The following is a 20554-nucleotide window of genomic DNA, read 5'->3' as shown; positions in this document are numbered from 1 at the left end:
CCATCACACCACTCCCACAGAACAATGACTGAAACTGTGAGCACACACATGCACACACAAGAACTCAAATACCTGCACTAATGACACTTTGTGCATTACTGTGATATTCTGGTGCAGCTGCAACTTATTTTCTGTTACTTATCTATTTAATACTGTTTTTCTATTACCATCTTGTTTTTATCTACCGCTTTGTTTAATTGCCTGAGAGGAAGCCAAACAGAGTTTCATTGTATCTGTGTATAATGACAATAAAGATCATTCACTCATTTATTTGTTCAATTGTTATGGATGAGGTTATGGAGTACTTGGTGTCATAGGACAAGATAGGACAAAGTCAGCTTAGTTTCCTTCAGAGAAAATCCTGCCTGGCGAACCTGTTGGAATGCTTTGAGGAGATTACAAGTAGGATAGATAAAGGGGATACTGTGGATGTTGTATATTGGACTTTCAGAAGGCCTTTAACAAGTTACCTCACATAAGGCTGCTTACCAGTACCTTACCATGGTATTACAGGAAAGGTACTGGAATGGTTAGAGCACTGGCTGATTGGTAGGGGGCAGTGAGTAGGAATAAAAGGATTCTTTTCTAGTTGGCTGCCAGTGACTAGTGGTGTTCCACAGGGGTCAGTGTTGCGACCACTTCTTTTAATGGTGTATATGATTTAGATGATGGAATAGATGGCTTTGTTGCCAAGTTTGCAGATGATACGAAGATTGGTGGAGGGGCAGGTAATGTTGAGGAAACAGGTAGGCTGCAGAAGGACTTTGACAGATTTGGAGAATGGGCAAGAAAGTGGCAAATGAAACGCAATATTGGAAAATGCATGGCCATGCACTTTGGTAGAGAAATAAATGAGGAGAAAGGCCATTTGAAGTTAATAACTCACCTCCTTCTACCTCAGGCCACAAACTTACCAATCAGCCCTGATGAGTTATTAACTTCAAACTTTCTGCATAATCACTCAGAGAGATGACCTGCACGTGCATGTAACGAGAGCTGTATAACTCATCTCCTTCTACCTTAGGCCACTAACTTATCAATCACCTCTGCTGTGGACACTTTCTGGAGGTCCAAGATCCGTATGCTCCATGACCGCTGGACTAAGTGTGAAAATGTAGGAGGGAACTACGTTGAAAAATAAATGTGCTTTGTTTTCTAAAATTGACTCCTTCTACCTTAGGCCACGAACTTATCAATCACCCCTTGTTAAACTCCCTCTCTGTTTTCTGCAGGGATCGCTGCCCCCTCAATTCCCTTGACCATTCGTCCCTCCCCAATAATCTCCCTCTGGCACATCCCCACAAGCGGCCAGAGTGGTACACCTGCCTATTCCATTCCTCCCTTCCTCCATTCAGGGCCCCAAACAGCCCTTTCAGATTGAGGCAACACTTCATCTGTGAATCTGCTGGCGTCATCGATTGTGTCCAGTGCCCCCGATGCAGCCTCCTCCAGATTGGTGAGACCCATCATAAACTGGGAGATCACCACATCGAGCAGCTCCTCACCATTCACATGTGGAACTTCCCAATGGCCATTTCCCATTTCAACAGGTCGGTCCATGGTCTCGTCTTGTGGCAAGATAAGGCCACCCTCAGGGTGGAGGAGCAACACCTTATATCCTGTGTAGCCTCCAACCTGATGGCATGGTTATCAGTTTCTCCTTACAGTAAACAAATTCCCTACCTCCTTCCTGTAATCCCACTCTGACCTTTTACCTCTTCACATCTGCCTATTACTTTACCCTGGGTCCCCCCTCCCACCCTTTATCCTATTGTCCACTCTCCCCTCCTATCAGATTCTTTCTTCTCCAGCCCTTGACCTCTCCCACCCACTTAGAAACATAGAAAACCTACAACACAAAACAGATCCTTTGGCCCACAAAGTTGTGCTGAACGTGCCCTTACCTTAGAAATTACTAGGCTTACCCATAGCCCTCTATTTTTCTAAGCTCCATGTACCTATCCAAAAGTCTCTTAAAAGACCTATCATATCTGCCTCCACCACCGTTGCCGGCAGTCCATTCCATGCACTCACCACTCTCTGAGTTAAAAACTTACCCCTGACATCCCCTCTGTACCTACTCCCCAGCACCTTAAACCTATGTCCTCTTTTGTCAATGCCTCTCATCATCTTATATACCTCTATTAGGTCACTTCTCATCCTCCGTCACTGATGCACCATAAATAACTCTCGGAGACGTGAGGCCAGATATCGGCTTTTATTGGCTGGAAGAAAGAACAAGCAGCAATTGACCACCACACTGCATCCTGGAGACTGAGGCTGGGGTGGTGTCTCCAATCGCCTTTATACCAGGGTCAGTGGGAGGAGCCACAGGAGCAGTCAGCGGGGGTGGGGGGGTGTCCAGACAAGTATATATAGTTCACCGCAGTCACTCCAAGGAGAAAAGGCCAAGTTCACTCAACCTGTTCTCATAACGCATGCTCCCCAATCCAAGCAACATCCTTGTAAATCTCCTCTGCACCCTTTCTATGGCTTCCACATCTTTCCTGTAGTGAGGTGACCAGAATTGAGCACAGTTCTCCACGTGGGGTCTGAACAGGGTCCTACATAGCTGCAACACTACTGCTCAGCTCCAATTCCACCATTGATGAAGGCCAATACACCATATGCCTTCTTAACCACAGAGTCAACCTGCGCAGCTGCTTTGAGTGTCCTATGGACCTGGACCTGGACCTCAAGATCTCTCTGATCCTCCACACTGCCAAGAGTTTTACCATTAATACTCTATTCTGCCATCATATTTGATCTATCAAAATGAACCACTTCACATTTATCTGGGTTGAACTCCATCTGCCACTTCTCAACCCAGTTATGCATCCTATCTTGGCTTCATCTATCACCTTCTAGATACTCTACTTCCTCTCCAACCACCTTTTTATTCTGGTGTTTCCCCCCACCTTCTTTCTTATTCTTGAAGAAGGGTCTCAGCCTGAAATGTCAGCTGTTTACCCATTTCCATAGATGTTACCTGACCTGCTGAGTTCCTCTAGTGTTTTGTGCGTGTTTAAGTTATTGAGGTAAAGGTAAGAATTGTAACCAATGAAGATTTCACTTACCATGTGACGTGCTGAAGCTGTAGATGACGAAGATGGCAAATGCAAATCCTGAAAGGACAGAGCACGTAAGAGGACTGATTGTAAATGACAATCCAGCTCACGTTTTAGCACCTTAAATAGTATCAGTGATCTCTTAATGTGCTCAGTCAAAACACAAGAAAAATATGCAACTAGTTCAAAAAGATTGCAAGCTAGAAACTTCAATGTTCAAAGTATTTTATGTATATGTTGTTATATATTACCTTGAGATTCATTTTCTTGCAGGCATTCACAGAAGGAAACAAAAAATATAGAATTAATGAAAAACTACAAATATTATCTGCTCGGTTTACTAACGCGTGTTTCAATGATTTTTATGAAGCTGAAGCTAGCTTTATGATTAATAATGTGAATAGTTTCAATTTTTAATATTAGCATCGATTTGTAAACTAATTACCAAAAGCACAATAACCTACATTTTAACAGTTATTGATGACCATTGCCTAATGCTGATTGCAAAAGGCTGAAAATGATGGAGACCTTAATAGCAAAATTCACAGATCAATGTTTGACAAGTTTTCTTCTTCTGGTGAACAAATCCCTCCCCACCCTTCCTCTATAATCAACTCTGACCTTTCACTTTTTCTCACCTGCCTATTACTACCGCCCCGCACACCCCCACTCCTGGGTCCACACCTCCTTCCCTTACTCCTATATTCCTCTCTCCTTTCATAAGAATATAAGACCATAAGATATAGGAGCAGAAGTAGGCCATTCAGCCCATCGAGTCTACTCTGCCATTCAATCATGGGCTGATCCAATTCTTCCAGTCATCACCTCTCCCCTGCTTTCACCCCATATCCTTTGATCCTTGGCTAATCAAGAACCTATCTATCTCTGCCTTAAATACATCCAATGACTTGACCTCCACAGTTGCTCATGGCAACAAATTACACAGATTTACCTCCCTCTGACTAAACTAATTTCTCCACATCTCTGTTCTAAATGGACGTCCTTCAACCCCGAAGTCGCACCCTCTTGTCCTAGACTCCCCTACCAAGGGAAATAACTTTGCCATATCTAATCTGTTCAGGCCTTTTAACGTTCAGAATGTTTCTATGAGATGCCCCCCTCACCATTCTCCTGAACTGCAGGGAATATAGCCCAAACACTGCCAGAATACCTCATACGGTATCCCTTTCAATGCTGGAATCATTCTCTGAACCCTCTCCAAAATTCTGGTGTTTCCCCCCACCTTCTTTCTTAGTCTTGAAGAAGGGTCTCAGCCTGAAATGTCAGCTGTTTTCACATTTCCATAGATGTTGCCTGACCTGCTGAGTTCCTCTAGTGTTTTGTGCATATTTAAATTATTGATCTAAAGGTAAGAATTCTAAAATTTAGCCACAAATCCATTAATTCCATAGTCCAAATCATTTACATACATTGTAAAAAGCAGTGGTCCCAACACCGACCCCTGTGGAACTCCACTAGTAACAGTCAGCTAGCCAGAATAGGATCCCTTTATTCCCATTCTCTGTTTTCTGCTGATCAGAATCAGAATCAGACTTTAATCGCCAAGTACCTGTACACATACAAGGAATTTACTTCCGGCAGATGTTGTCTCTCTGCTCTTAACAATAATAATGATAAATATAAATGAAAATATAGATTATACATACAAGTAGTGCAATCCAAGTAATAGTTAGCCGACAGTTAACCGGCAGTTAACTGTTCAGCAAAGTGACCGCAGTAGGGAAAAAACTTCTCCAGTGCCTATTAGTCTTAGTCTGGAGGAATCTGAAGCGCCTACCAGATGGAAGCAGTTCAAACAGTCCGTGCGCAGGATGGAAGGAGTCCTTTATGTTGTTCCCCACCCTCTTCTTCAACCTGGAAGAGTACAGGCAATGCTCCACTATGCTAGTAACTTCCCTGTAATTCCATGAGCTCCTATCTGGCACATTGTCAAAGGCCTTCTGAAAAGCCAAGTACAGCACATCTACTGCATTTCCTTTGTCAACCTTGATTGTAATTTCCTCAAAAAGTAGCAGTAGGTAGGATTTTCCTTTCAGGAAACCATGCTGGCTTTGGCCCATGCTGTCCTGTGCCTTCAGGTACTCCGTAGTCTCATTCCTAACAATCGATTCCAACAACTTCCCAAATACTGATGTCAGGCTAACAGGTCTATAGTTTCCTTTCTGTTGCCTTCCACCCATCTTAACTAGTGGAGTAACATTTGCAATTTTCCAGTCACCTAGGACATACAGCCAAATAGCCTTTCCTAACAGATTCTTTCCTCTCCAGCACTTCACCTTCTCCACCCACCTGGCTTCATCTATCAACTTCCAGCTGGCCTCCTTCCCCTCCCCAACCATTTTATTCAGGCATCTTCCCCCTTCCTTCTCAGTCCTGAAGAAGGGTCTTGGCCTGAGACGTCGACGGGTTACTCTTTTCCATAGATGTTGCCTGACCTGCTGAGTTCCTCCAGCATTTTGCTCTGTTGCTTTGGTTTACTGTGTGTTATTTAAAGGAAAGCCCCACAGAGGCAAAGTGGTTAGTGTGATTCTATTACAGTTCGAGGCATTCCCACGTTCAGAGTTCTATTCTGCCGCTGTTTGTAAGGAATTTGAACATTCTCCCTGTGAATGTGTGAGATTCCTCCGGATGCTCTGGTTTCCTCCCGCAGTCCAAAGGTGTGCTAGTTAAATAGAGGAGTTGTTGGACAGTACAGCTCGTTGGGCTGGAAGGTCCTGTTCCGCAATGTATCTCTAAATAAATAAGTAAACAAACAAACAAAACAAGTAAATAAATAAAACGGCATGTGTTTCAGGCACTGTGCATTCAGGTACTATCTGCAGCAAGCGTTTTAAAATATTCTGCTTACAGTCATGGTAACAGGCCCTTCCAGACCAATGGGCCCTGTGCCACCCAGTTACAACCATATGACCAACTAACCTACTAACCGGTACGTTCTTGGACTGTGGGAGGAAACCAGAGCACCTGGAGGAAACCCATGCGGTCAAGAGGGGAATGTACAAACTCCTTGGAGAAATTGAACCTGCGTTGCTGACGCTGTAATAGTGTTACACTAAACACTACACTGTAGATGATTGATCTTCTGGATGTAAAATCAATGCAAGGAATTATGTTGATGGATGGAATTGAGTGTAGGTATTGTATAGTCAAAGGGATTTGTCTTGAACTGTTGTACGTTTGGAGTGGACTTTTGGGGAATTGCAGGTGAGCTCCCCAAGAATTCCCTTTTCTATATCTCACCCTAATGAATTCTGTTTTTTGAAAATTAAGGCTGAGAAGATGGGAGTTTATTGAAGTCTTCAGGCATCATGATAAATATAGCCTTATTCTGAAGTGATTTTCAATGAGATAGGATAGGATAGGATTCCAGACTGATTGATGCACCGGACAGCAAATTTCTTCAAGCATATTGCTTCTTCAGAAATATTTTCTGGTTATGATAGACGGCTTGAAGCTGAACATAAATGTGTATAAGATGATGAGAGGAATTGATCATGTGGATAGTCAGAGGTTTTTGCCCAGGGTTGAAATGGTTGCCACAAGAGGACACAGGTTTAAGGTGCTGGGGAGTGGGTACAGAGGAGATGTCAGGGGTAAGTTTTTTTACTCAGAGAGTGGTGAGTGCATGGAATGGGCTGTCAGCAATGGTGGTGGAAGTGGATACGATAGGGTCTTTTAAGAGGCTTTTAGATAAATACATGGAGCTTGGTAAAATAGAGGGCTATAGGTAAGCCTAATAATTTCTAAGGTTCGGCACAATTTTGTGGGCCGAAGGGCCTGTATTGTGCTGTAGGTTTTCTATGTTTCTATAAACATAATTTCAGACTACTTGTATCACGTAGGAATTTAGAGAAACCAGAAATGAACTCTTATTGAATTATAATGTGTTTAATTGCATTATATGTGCTGATGCTTTGCAGAAGTTCAACTAAGCTAAACATGTTTTGTTGATGATTTTCATTTGTACTCAGTGTCTGAGGCTTCTCACATGTATCCAACAATAATCAGCCAGCATTGATGGATTCCAGTTGCCCTGATACTGCTTCTCCATGACCGCAATGTCCTGGTGAAACCTTTCATCGTGCTCATCACTGACAACGCCAAGATTTGCAGGGAAGAAGTCCAAATGGGAATGCAGAAAATGAATCTTTAGTCACATGTTGCATTTCATGGTTTTGTATGCTTGAAGCATGAACGTAGTTTGGTGCTCTGTAGATGCCAAGAAAATTTTCAACAACATCCTTGAATGCCTTCCATGTGATTTTCTCCGGTCCCACTGTAAGTTCTTCGAATTGCCTGTCATTCATGACCTGTTTGATTTATGGACCAACAAAAATGCCTTCCTTAACCTTAGCATCAGTTATTTTGGGAAATGTCTGTCTCAAATATCGAAATACGTCAGGAATATTTTTGTGCCTGGTGACAGCAGATTAAATCCTTGCAGTCTTGAACCCAGTCATGCAGTCTTTGCCCTTGACAAACCCAAGTCTCTGACTAGCTCATTTAACTCAGATTGAGTTATCAGATGAGGCTCAGTCAACCTAAAAGGTTCAAAATCTGTATCAGTATCAGAGTTGTTTTCCATTCCTGGCTCGTGCATTCACGGCATCTTCATCTACGTCCTCTAGGCTCCATGTCTCTGGTGACTTCTGTACAGGAAGAGTATTGTCATGCAGCAAGGGTCTGAAGGCTGAAGAGATATTGAGGTATTCAATGAATTTCTTGGTTTCAGCAGAGAAACCAGACACACTGGTCAGATAGAAGTAGCAGTCTGTCACATGATCCTTCTGCTCTCACCATATCATCGAGATAGCAAACAGCATTGACGTCTGAGTGTCTCTGAGCCAAGATCTAAGATTGACAGTGCATGGTGTGCAACACATGCGAGGAGTCCAGGCTTTGTTTTGGTCACCAATTTTACACCCAAAGTAGAGCTCACAGGCTTTCTCAATGAGAGGAGTCGTGTTCCATCTTTGAGAATTAAGAGTGTACTTGTCACAAATACAATGAAGGATCACGGCTGTTGTAACATTGGCAAGACATTTTGATATCATAGATACTCCTGAAAATACAATGTCTTTATTGGAATGAGTACACACAATATGTTCTGCACATTGGGTATGTGCATCAATGTGATTTCAAACAGATATACGTGTAAGTGCGATGCATAGAACGGTGTGTGTGTGATGCTTTTACAGCCTTTCTAAAACCTGTCCTTCCATGCGGGTTCCGTCCTGCTTCAGCATGCCTGGACAAGATGGAAAAGTTCTCAGCTTACATTGTGGGCAACATTTTAATTGACTTGAATTATGAACTGAAATAGCAAATATAGGCAATTTTTAAAAAATGGTGTATGATGGGTAAATGTCACGGTGATTTTCATGATCAGCAGCCCAAAATCCGTAAGGTACACCCAAAAGTACTCAGGAAGCAAGATCTTTGTTGTCCAGTGTAATAAAAGGTTAATGTATACTTAGCTGTAACCTAATCACTTGCAATTTCACTGTTCGAAAGGTAATGTAACGGAACAGGTCATACATCTGTTGTAAAAGCTACTCAATAGTGCTTCTAGTAAAATCAATGAAACAGAAATCTAATACATTCTATAAAAGTGGCTTTTGCCAGGCTACAGACACAGAGTCATGGAGCATTACAGCACAGAAAAAAGGCCCTTTAGCCCATCTAGTCCAAGCCAAACTATTAATCTGCCTCGTCCTATTAATCTGCACCCTGACCATAGCCCTCCACACCCCTCCCATCTGTGTATCTATCCAAACTTCTCTTAAATGCTGAAATCAAACCTGTATCTACCACTTTTGCTAGCAGCTTGTTCCACACACACACAGTGCCCTCTGAGTGGAGATATTCTCTGAAAATATTTCACCTTTCACCATTAACCCATGACCTCTCGTTCGAGTCCCGCCCAACCTCAGTGGAAAAAGCCTGCTTGCATTTTGTCCTATCCATACTCCACATAATTTTGAATACCTCTATCGAATCTACCCTCAATCTTCTATGTTCCAAGGAATAAAGTCCAAACCTATTCAACCTTTCCTTATTTGGAACAATTTTCTGCAGCCCACAGAAAGTCACTGATGATCACCAGTGCCATCTTGTTTTGAATGACACAGGCTCTCCAGTCCGAGTAACATCCATATAACAGAGTCGAAAGTTACATAGAACATAGAACATAGATTAGTACAGCACATTACAGGCCCTTTGGCCCACAATGTTATGCCAACCCTCAAACCCTGCCTCCCATATAAACCCCACCTTAAATTCCTCCATATACCTGTCTAGTAGTCTCTTAAACTTCACTAGTGTATCTGCCTCCACTACTGACTCAGACAGTGCATTCCACGTACCAACCACTCTCTGAGTGAAAAACATTCCTCTAATATCCCCCTTGAACTTCCCTCTCCTTACCTTAAAGCCATGTCCTCTTGTACTGAGCAGTGGTGCCCTGGGGAAGAGGCGCTGGCTGTCCACTCTATCTATTCCTCTTAATATCGTGTATACCTCTATCATGTCTCCTCTCATCCTCCTTCTCTCCAAAGAGTAAACCCCTAGCTCCCTTAATCTCTGATCATAATCCATACTCTCTAAACCAGGCAACATCCTGGTAAATCTCCTCTGTATCCTTTCCAATGCTTCCACATCCTTCCTATAGTGAGGTGACCAGAACTGGACACGGTACTCCAAGTGTGGCCTAACTAGAGTTTTATAGAGCTGCATCATTACATCGTGTCTTTTTAAGTCTATCCCTTGACTTATGAAAGCTAACACACCATAAGCTTTCTTAACTACCCTATCTACCCATAAGGCAACTTTCAGGGACCTGTGGACATGTACCTCCAGATCCCTCTGCTCCTCCACACTACCAAGTATCCTGCCATTTACTTAGTACTCTGCCTTGGAAACTATTTTGTACTCTGTCCTTCCAAAGTGTACCACCTCACACTTCTCCAGATTGAACTCCATCTGCCACTTCACAGCCCACTTCTGCATCCTATCAATGTCTCTCTGCAATCTTCAACAATCCTCTACACTATCTACAACACCACCAACCTTTGTGTCATCTGCAAATTTGCCAACCCACCCTTCTACCCCCACATCCAGGTCATTAATAAAAATCACGAAAAGTAGAGGTCCCAGAACAGATCCTTGTGGGACACCACTAGTCACAACCCTCCAATCTGAATGTATTCCCTCCACCATGACCCTCTGCCTTCTGCAAGCAAGCCAATTCTGAATCCACCTGGCCAAACTTCCCTGGATCCCGTGCCTTCTGAATTTCTGAATAAGCCTATCGTGTGGAACCTTGTCAAATGCCTTACTAAAATCCATGTAGATCACATCCACTGCATTGAAAGTTAAGCCCAAAACAGCCAGAGAATGCATTTACACCCTCAGGAGGAAGCATAAGTGTATGGTATTATTTTTTTCAAAGTAAGGTTATACTTTTTTTTAGGTAATAAAGGTTTTTTTGAAGTATTTAAGATAAAGCGGACAGGAAAGGTGATGGTTCAGCACATTGGGACTGCTTTTTTTTATACTGAGCAGCTCCAGGATGTGGAGGGCTTAATTGGTGGGTGGGGGGGGGTTAATTAATTTCACTTAAAACTGCATCATTCACACTCTGTGTATCTGGTGCACTGTGGCCACTTGAAGCTGTAATAACATCATATTTAGAACAGGAACTCCTTGCATCCTCAGAATCAGAAACAGGTTGATTGTTACTGGCGCACATTGCGAAGTGCTGTGTGGCAGCAGTACATTGAAACACATCATCGTTTTGTACCGTGCCGTGTGGCGTAGGCAATCATAGTCCCATGACCATGATTGTTCTCGGCAAATTGCAATTCTTAAAAAAATAAAAAATTATTAAATAAAATCAAGTAATGAATCAACCCATGAACAGTGCCTTTTTACTCACTTTTTGCACAACCTATTTAATATGCATACAAGAAGGGACAGCAGTGCCTCCACTTGCTAAGAAGATTGAGGCGAGCAAGGTTCCATCACCCGTTTTACAGGAGCACCATTGAGAGCACCCTGACAAGTTGCAACTCCACCTGGTACGGGAGCAAAATAAAATACACTGGAGCTTTGGACCTGATGTCCCTATAAAGGACTGTGAGAACAGCTGAAAGGATCATAGGGGTCTCCCTACCATCCACCGGGGACATTTATCAGGAGAGCTGCGTATGCAGGGTCCTTAGTATTATTAAAGATCGCACCCATCCATCCAGCGTCCCCTTTGACTTTCTACTATCAGGAAAGAGACTACGATGCATAAAAACAAGAACGGTCAGGATGAGAAACAGTTTCTTCCCGCACGCCATTAGGCTTCTGAACTCCCTGCTGCATTGTATTTGAAGTGTCACTAGTTAATCTGTTCTGTACCTGTACTTTAGTTTGTTACTTATGTGATTCATCTGTAGATTTTATCCTTACCTGCAGAAGTTATTGTGTGGTATGCTTTACACCCTGGTTTGAAGAAACATATTCTGTTTTCTATATATATTATATAGTTAAATGACAGTAAACTTGATTTGACTTGACCTGATAATACAATTATATCATCATCACCATCATCCTATCCCATGTCATATGACATGGGTGATCATTGTCTATGACTATAAAATTATAGAATCCTAGAACAATACAGCACAGAGCCAGGCTATTCATCCCATCTAGTCCATGCAGAAAACTCTTAAGCTGCCTATTCCCAATGACCTGCACTGGGACCATAGCCCTCCATAACCCTACCATCAATGTACCTATCCAAATTTCAGTTAAAAATTGAAATCAAGCTCACATGCACCACTTGTACTGGCAGCTCATTCCACACTCTCACAACTTTCAGAGTGAAGATATTCCCCTTAAACACTTAACCTTCCACCCTTAACCTATGACCTCTGGTTGTAGGGTGACCATGATTGTTCTTGGCAAATTTTTCTACAGAAGTGACTTGTTATTGCCTTCTTCTGGGCAGTGCCTTTACAAGTGTCTTCAGGCTCCTGTATCACCTCCCTGATGGTGGCAAATGAGAAGAAGGCTTGTCCTAGATGTCCTAGCATCCTTAATGCTGGATGCCACCTTATTCCTTTGGATTCTTATTTTTGGTATGACAAGATGGAATAAAATTCTAGTGGTAATTATGTGTTTATATCAGATCTCAGTAAAGCACTGAATTGCCTTTGCTTGTTAAGTGCAAAGTATCTTTCAAAGGAAGTCTTTATTCTCAGCTCAAAAAAAAGTGGCGACCTTTAGCTTTCATAATAAAAAATAATGAATAACTAGATTTTGATTAATTTGAGATTCCCTGAGTCTGAGCTATTAAAGTTCAGAGCAAGTCTATTCTCGAAGAACGTATATGTCACCATGTACCACCCAGGAATTCGTTTTCATGCTGGCATTCACAGTAAAACAAAGAAATACAACGGAATCAATGAAAACGACACACAAACGACCAATGTGCAAAAGGGGAAATACTGTGCAAATACAAACATGAAACAAATAATAATAATGTCATTAAAAGCTGCAATATCCTTTTTCATTTTTCAAATTAAAATAATATTTCTTTATTGGACTCGGTCATCTCTGCAGAAAGCAATGCCTACCGTCTGTCTGAGGCAAATCTACCAAGTATTTCTGTACTTCCTAATATCCATTCTGTGCCATTCTTCCCAGTTGCTTTCAACCCTATGTGCTGTTAATATCAGAAACAGATTCTAGAAAAATCAATACAACACTCAGCATAGAACAAAAACATACTTAAGTATAAGGGAACACACCAAAGCTTTAACAATATTTCTTCATGTATTTTTCATCTAAAATTAGTTGATTTATTTCAGATCTACGGCGATATAATTGTTGACTATCTATTTTATTTATGCTAGTTGTAAGAATACTTTCTCAATATCTACTATTTGTCTTAACGCTCATGCCCGCTCGAAACAAAATACTAAGATGCTTTTAAAGCTGATTCCTGTATTGAATGCAATATTGCAAGCATTAAACTCTTAAAACAGGCAGTAATCACATGCACTAAGATGACAGATCTTACTATTTTCTGCTTTTCTGATCTTCTACTTGATGGTCGAGACATGGTTTGTTGAAAGTCACCGTCCAACAGTTCAGTGTAAGTACATCTGTTCCTGTGGCCAGTTGGGAGACAGGCAGCCTCTTCTGATTTGTTTTCTTATCGAAGGTATCAAGAGCATTGAAGACATGAAAGCACACTGGTGTCACAAATGATGCCAAAATATCAATGAAACGTCTCCCTCTATAGGCCCAAAGAACCAAAATTAGTTCAATTTTCTGACAGAATCAGTAAGAATTAAAATGAGTAAAAGAAGATCCACAAAATTATAAAACTATAATGTTATATAAGATTTACATCAAAACAGCAGTGTACTGTACTGCTTTGGAAGATAGATTTCCCTAAGCTGAACAAAATAAAAGCTTTTGAATATCACACCCATAATACCATGCTACTGAATGTTTCAGTTCTTCTTCTTCTTATGGCCTGTTATGTCGCTGGCGTTTAAGGCAGTCACTGAAGGTCCTTCATCTCTGCTGATGTTCAGAGCTTCTTCATCACATCAGTAAATTCTCTGGAACCTGATAGTATTCCGGGTGGAGACTCAGGAATACCATCACACTCAGATGTAGAAAGATTCTTCATTGCTCTTTCTGTAAAAATGTTGTTTTACCTGTCAGGTTGTTAGCCCTGAGGTGCACTGCAGAACCTGGAGGACCAGTGGACCACTCTTAGTCTGGCCTCTACCCTATGAACTATTTGGCATGCATAACTCTACCAAGAGCCTGACTCCAGTCAGCATAGTTCTCTGGGACATTGGGGCATGCAAGCCTCCAAACCCAACAACAAGGTTGTGGTCCTCTTGGAGCTAATTAGTGTGCAGAATCGTCTAATTCACAAGGATCACCAAATTAAAAGGCATTTTTAAGGTAACAACTTCTTAATTATTATCATTGAAATAAATGTCAATTTGAATGCAATAATCCACGTTTCAAATCCAAAGTGAATTGTCTGGATGAAAATTGTATGGTTGGGTATCTTAATTTTTTGAGGCATAAATTCACTTTGACAGATGCAAAGAACATTCAATTGTAATAATTTTACCAATTTAAAGAAGGGACTTCTGCTCTTTGTCTTCTATAACGTTCTACAACTAACAGATTATTATTTTAGTGAGCCAATAGTGAGGCTGATCTGAACCTCTTTGTCTTAAAATAAATACTAACAAAGCATTTACCTTCCTCACCAAGAATTCGACCTGCAAGCTAACTTTCAGGAGATCCTGCATGATAGGATAGGCATATGAATGGCAGGGTTATGGAGGGCTGTGGTGCTGGTGCAGGTCAATGGGACTGGGAAGGTTAAGTGGTTTGGCACAGACTAGATGGGATGAAGGGCCTGTTTCTGTGTTGTAGTGTTCTATGACTATACTACTGCAAGTAACTGGGAGTGATATTGATGCATATAAGACCACAAGACCATGAAGCTTTTCACATATTTTCAAATTTTTTTTTCTTTTTTAATGGTTATTTTTGTTTTTTTTTCATATCATATGGACTTGATTGATTAAGGTATTTTCTTCTGTTGATGTTTAGTAGGATATTGTTATCTTATTATCAATGTGATTTCAAGTCTATTGTATTCATAATTTACTTATTATTATGTTATTTTTTTGTGTATATATGAAAATCAATAAAAAGATTGAAAAAGAAAGAAAAAGACCATGAAGCATTGGGCAGAATTAGGCCATTCAGCTCATTGATTCTATTCCATCATTTCATCATGGCCAATGCATTTCCTCTCTACTCCATTCTCCTGCCTTCTCCCCATAACCTTTCATGCCCTAACTAATCAAGAACCTATCAACCTCTTCCTTAAATACACCTAATGATTTGGCCTCCACAGCTGCCCGTGGCAATGAATTTCACAAATTTACCACCCTCTGGCTGAAGAAATGTTCTCAAAGCACAAAAATTTTACTGAGGTCCAAACAGAAAACTGCTACTTTTATACAGAATTGCCTTATCAGTAATGGATATTGACCATTTGGTAAATTGTATATGTTTGAATTCCTTACTTGCAAGATCAATCACCATTCACAATAGAAGTGTTAAAAATCAATCAAACTTTCAAGCTGATGACTGTTGATATTTTGAAGTTAGTAAAGCAATGGCCCCTTGTTGCTGGGTGTATTTCACATCCTTCCATTATTGCTACTTCATCTGCCTCCAGCACCTGACTGTGTAAAGGGAAGCTAGGTTCTTCTAGGCTGATTATACACTGCCATAATCATTCTCATCCACCTGTCTGCGGTAAGCAACGTTGGATCCGGTGGTTTCACTTCAAAAGTCTCCCTCACCTGGATATTGTCTTTAACCCTTGCCTCACCACAACTTCCACACAAGATTATACTTTGTGTTGCTTTACATGGGAAGATTTGTAAATGGCAATGAATGATACTCAGAAAGGAAGAATTAACTCAAATTTAAATTAAAGCATAGACTATTTTCTAAATGGATAGAAAATTCCAAAATCTGAGTCTGTGGTGAGGAAGGCAAATGTGATGTTAGCATTCATTTCAATAGGACGAGAATATAAAAGCCAGGATGTAACGTTAAGGCTTTATGAAGCACTAGTGAGGCCTCACTTGGAGTATTGTGAGCAGATTTGGGCCCCTTAACCATAAAAGGGTTCAAAGGAGGTTCACGAAAATGATTCTGGTATCGAAAAGCTTGTCATATGAAGAGTGTTTGATGGCTCTGGGCCTGTATTCACTGGAATTCAGAAGAATGGCGGGGGGTGGGGGGAATCTCATGCAAACCTATTGAATGTTGAAAGGCCTTGATAGAGTGGATATGAAGAGAATGTTTCCTATGGTGAAATACACCCAGCAACTAAGGGACAATTGCTTTACTAGCTTCAAAATATCACCGGTTGTCAGCTTGGTTTCCTGTGGTCTCTGACCAGAGGACTCATAATAGAGGAGTGTGCTTTTAGAGAGAGAGGAGCAGGAACTTCTTCAGCCAGAGACTGGTGAATCTGTGGAACTCATTGCCACAGCCGGCTGTCGGGGCCAAGTCATTCGGTATATTTCAGGCAGAGGTAGATTATTCAGGGCATGAAGGGATAGAACATAGAACATAGAATAGTACAGCACATTACAGGCCCTTCGGCCCACAATGTTGTGCCGACCCTCAAACTCTGCCTCCCATATAACCCCCACCTTAAACTCCTCCATATACCTGTCTAGTGGTCTCTTAAACTTCATTAGTGTATCTGCCTCCACCACTGACTCAGGCAGTGCATTTCACACACCAACCACTCTCTGAGTGAAAAACATTCCTCTAATATCCCCCTTGAACTTCCCTCTCCTTACCTTAAAGCCATATCCTCTTGTATTGAGCAGTGGTGCCCTGGGGAAGAGGCGCTGGCTGTCCACTCTATCTATTTCTCTTAATATCTTGTATACCTCTATCATGTCTCCTCTCATCCTCCAGAGAGTAAAGCCCGAGCTCCCTTAATCTCTGATCATAATCCATACTCTCTAAACCAGGCAGCATCCTGGTAAATCTCCTCTGTACCCTTTCCAATGCTTCCACATCCTTCCTATAGTGAGGCGACCAGAACTGGACACAGTACTCCAAGTGTGGCCTAACTAGAGTTTTATAGAGCTGCATCATTACATCGCATCTTTTAAAGTCTATTCCTCAATTTATGAAAGCTAACTTTCTTAACTACCCTATCTACCCATGAGGGAACTTTCAGGGATCTGTGGACGTGTACCCCCAATGTGCTCCTCCACACTACCAAGTATCCTGCCATTTACTTTGTACTCTGCCTTGGAGTTTGTCCTTCCAAGGTGTACCACCTCACACTTCTCCGGGTTGAACTCCTTCTCCCACTTCTCAATTCTCAGCCCACGGGGAGAAGGCAGGAGATTGGGGCTGAGAGGTGGAATGGATCAGCCATTTTGAAATGGCAGAGCAGACTCAAGGGGACAAATGGCCTGCCTAATTCTTCTCCTAGATCTTATGGTCTTATTGTCTTCAAATTTTGAAGAATTGCCTTAAAGACGAATTAACGGGAAGAGCAATAAAATGAGTGAGGTCACAAGACTAAAATTCAGAATTCTTCCAAAAACAGAAATTGCTCAGAGTATATGATTAATAGCTAATGGATAGTTCCTAAGCAAAATAATTACTTAAAGCACTGTTGCTAAATGTATTTTCTCCATCGTCTTTTTTTTCCATTAATTCCAACAAAATACTTGGAAAAATGCAGTCATATTTCTGAATGCAAAAACTTTAGGTAATAAAACAGAAAAGACTGCAAATATTCACCACATTAGGCAACATATATCTGAGGGAGAAACAAGTAATATTTTAGGTTAGTGATGTCCCATCAGGACTGAGATATGCTGGAAATGGACTTGCAGAAAAAGATAGGTGTGAGGGGGGTGGGTGGGTAAAATTTATGGTAAACAGTCAATGAGGAGGTGAGTGGAGGCAAGGCAGAGTTGAGGCGAGGCTGAGGCAGAGTCAAGGCCTCAACCGAGAGTGAAGAAAGACCCGAGGTTTGAACGATCTAAGCAGCCGGCCGATTGGGGTGAAACATGATGGCTGGTTCCAGGCCCAGAGTGTACCACAGCAATAGGGCCCAGGTCATAGTGGAAGGAAAAACCCGATGTTTAGATGATTTAAGGCAGGGTGGCGTGACCGGAGGCGAGGGCCGGGACAGTTCTAACGCCGCTCTGAGACATTTACTTGGCTCTGCACTGAACTGAGATTGTGGTCTGCTCTGGTTGCTCCACACTTCATGCTTGTGTATTCACTTTCACTCTGAATGCTATTTGCTTACATTTATTCTTTGCATGATTTGTTTTTCTCTCTCTCTCTCTCTCTCTCTCTCTCTCTCAGCACATTGCATGTTTGGTAGTCATCTTGTTTTTTAATGGGTTCTTTTGGGCTTCTTTGTTTTGTGGCTACCTGTGAGGAGATGAATCTCAAGGTTGTATAAAGTATATATACAGAGCTTGGTAATAACTATACCTTGAACTTGATAAGAAAAAAATCTTTGGCCCAAAGCTTTGCAATGTTTTGGTGTGCATCAAGTCAAGGGGAGGAGACGCATGTCAATCACAAAGACAAGAGGTTCTGCAGATGCTGGAAATCCAAAGCAACACACACAAAAAGCTGGAGGAACTCAGCAGGACATAAATACATATAAACATCGATTTTTCCTTCTAGTGAAGAAAATTTCCTCCCTCCCCACCCTGCATTCCTCACTCTGACCTTTTATTCTTCTCACCTGCCTATTACTTCACTGGGGTCACATCCTCTGCCTTTACTATTGTCCACTCTCCTTTCCTGTCAGGGTCTTTCTTCTCCATCCCTTGAGCATTCCCACCCTTGAGGAGAGGAGTTGGAAGCTTTCAGATGGCCCATTCTAAAGTGTCCGCCAGGGGCTTCACCATAGCAACAAAAATGGTGGCTTCACAACAGCAGTAGCTGAAGACACACAAAAACAGAGTTTTCACAGGTGCATGGTGGGAGAGGAGACAAAGCAATATGGGCAATAATGGACAAAGATTTGGGGCTTATGCGAGGATCCATAACAAAATGTATTGGTTGGATTGTATGTCCTGATTCTCTGTTATAGTTCTGCATCATTTTATTCTTTGTTGTTGATTGTTGATGTCTAATTCAGCATTACCACAGGAGTGCTCTAAAATATACTGTAGAGAATTGGATCAATAGGGAGGAAGAGGATCCAAAGCTCTTAGCTGAAGAATGTACGCTCATATCTTCAGGATGAATGATGTTAAGTAAGTGTTGGTCCCACTGGTTGAATGATATTTGCTGAAATAAATAATTCAACCACAAAGTACTGAAATTTTTTCCTTTAAAGATCGAAAAGTGTTAGTAGCTGCATTAGAATAGACAGTAATAATCTTCATTTGATGAAGGATCCTGGTTCAGAAAGATTAATTGTTTCTTTTTGCTTTGATGGTGCCTGTTTGTGTTTCCATCATTTTGTGCCTTCAGTTCAGTTCTTATGACGTAAATTTGACTTGAAATATTGTGGTTTCTTTTCCTGAACATTTCATGTATTTTCTTTATAAGTTTTCTCAGATCTCCTGCACTTGCATATTATTTTTGCTTTTTGCTCTGTTATTTTCTTCATAAGAAATGCATACATTACTGTTACATTCTTTGTTGAAAATGCAGGTACATTAAGCAGAACAGAAATTGTAAAAGACTGATTGCCTGAGATGTCATAGCCGGACTACAAACCCAGCACCCACGTGCCCTCTTTACCATCTCGGGTGACTTCAACCACGTTACCATGGCTCGAACACTGCCCAACTTCACGCAGTATGTGAGCTGTACAACCAGAGGGGGAGGACCCTGGACTTGATGTATGCTAACATTAAGGATACATACAGCTCCTCTCCCCTCCCCCCACTGGGAAGGTCAGATCACAACCTGGTGCATCTCAAACCCTGCTACGTGCCTCTGGTGAAGAGTAAACCTGCAACCTCGAGGTCAGTGAGGAAATGGTCGGGGGAGGCTTATGAGGCACTCCAGGGTTGTTTTGAGGTGACAGACTGGCAGGCCCTCTGGGAGCCACATGGAGAGGACCTTGATGGGCTCACGGAGTGCATCACTGGTTACATCAACTTCTGTGTGGACTGCAATGTTCCAGCAAGAACTGTCCTTTGTTATTCAAATAACAAGTCATGGGTAACAAAGGACATTAAGGACATCCTGAACGCTAAAAAGAGGGCTTTTAGAGATGGAAATGGGGAGGAGCTGAGGACAATACAGAGGGACCTGAAAGCCAAGATCAGGGAGGCTAAAGACAGGTATAGGAGGAAGCTTGAGTGGGAACTCCAGCAGTTCAACATGAGAGAGGTCTGGAGTGGGATGAGGACCATCACTGTGTTCCGGCAAACTAGCAACAGAGGAGCTGAAGGCAGTGTGGACAGGGCCAACGAACTTGACCTGTTCTTCAACAGATTTGACACTGTGGCCCCTGCACATCCCCCACATGATTCATCTGTTGTCGGCCCCCAAACAACACATACTCCACTCTCCCCTCCTACCCCTCCTCACAGACCCCACCCTGCTCTCATGACTACTCCCTTCCCCCACCTGGAACCACCACGGTGGGCTTCATAGCTGAACAGGTGAGAAGACAGCTGAAACGTCTCCACCCAAGCAAGGCTGCAGGCCCGGATGGTGTCAGCCCCTGGGTGCTCAAAGCCTGTGGCCCCCAGCTATGTGGAGTACTTCACCATTTCTTCACCCTGAGCCTGAGTCTGCAGAGGAAGACGTCCTGCCTCGTTCCTGTACCGAAGACGCCGCGCCCCAGTGGGTCCAATGACTACAGACTGGTGGCATTGACCTCCCACATC

The 20554-nt window shown here is 42.1% G+C and overlaps 1 protein-coding gene across 1 annotated transcript in view; it reads right to left on the bottom strand.

Moving 5' to 3' along the window:
- The window catches only part of LOC132400404 (trafficking protein particle complex subunit 3-like), a 74269-nt gene extending 54785 nt beyond the window's left edge, over nt 1-19484 (bottom strand). The window contains exons 1-3 of the mRNA XM_059981345.1: nt 19442-19484; nt 3078-3125; nt 1390-1568 (exon numbers count right to left, since the gene is read on the bottom strand). Coding sequence (XP_059837328.1) covers nt 1390-1568; nt 3078-3125; nt 19442-19484 — 270 coding nt within the window. The remainder of the gene's footprint in view (nt 1-1389; nt 1569-3077; nt 3126-19441) is intronic.
- Between the last annotated feature and the right edge of the window lie 1070 nt (nt 19485-20554).

Source organism: Hypanus sabinus, chromosome 10 (assembly GCF_030144855.1).
Source record: "Hypanus sabinus isolate sHypSab1 chromosome 10, sHypSab1.hap1, whole genome shotgun sequence".
Taxonomy (NCBI): domain Eukaryota; kingdom Metazoa; phylum Chordata; class Chondrichthyes; order Myliobatiformes; family Dasyatidae; genus Hypanus; species Hypanus sabinus.
Note: the sequence above shows the minus strand (reverse complement) of the source record. Positions and strands in the feature narration are given on the sequence as shown.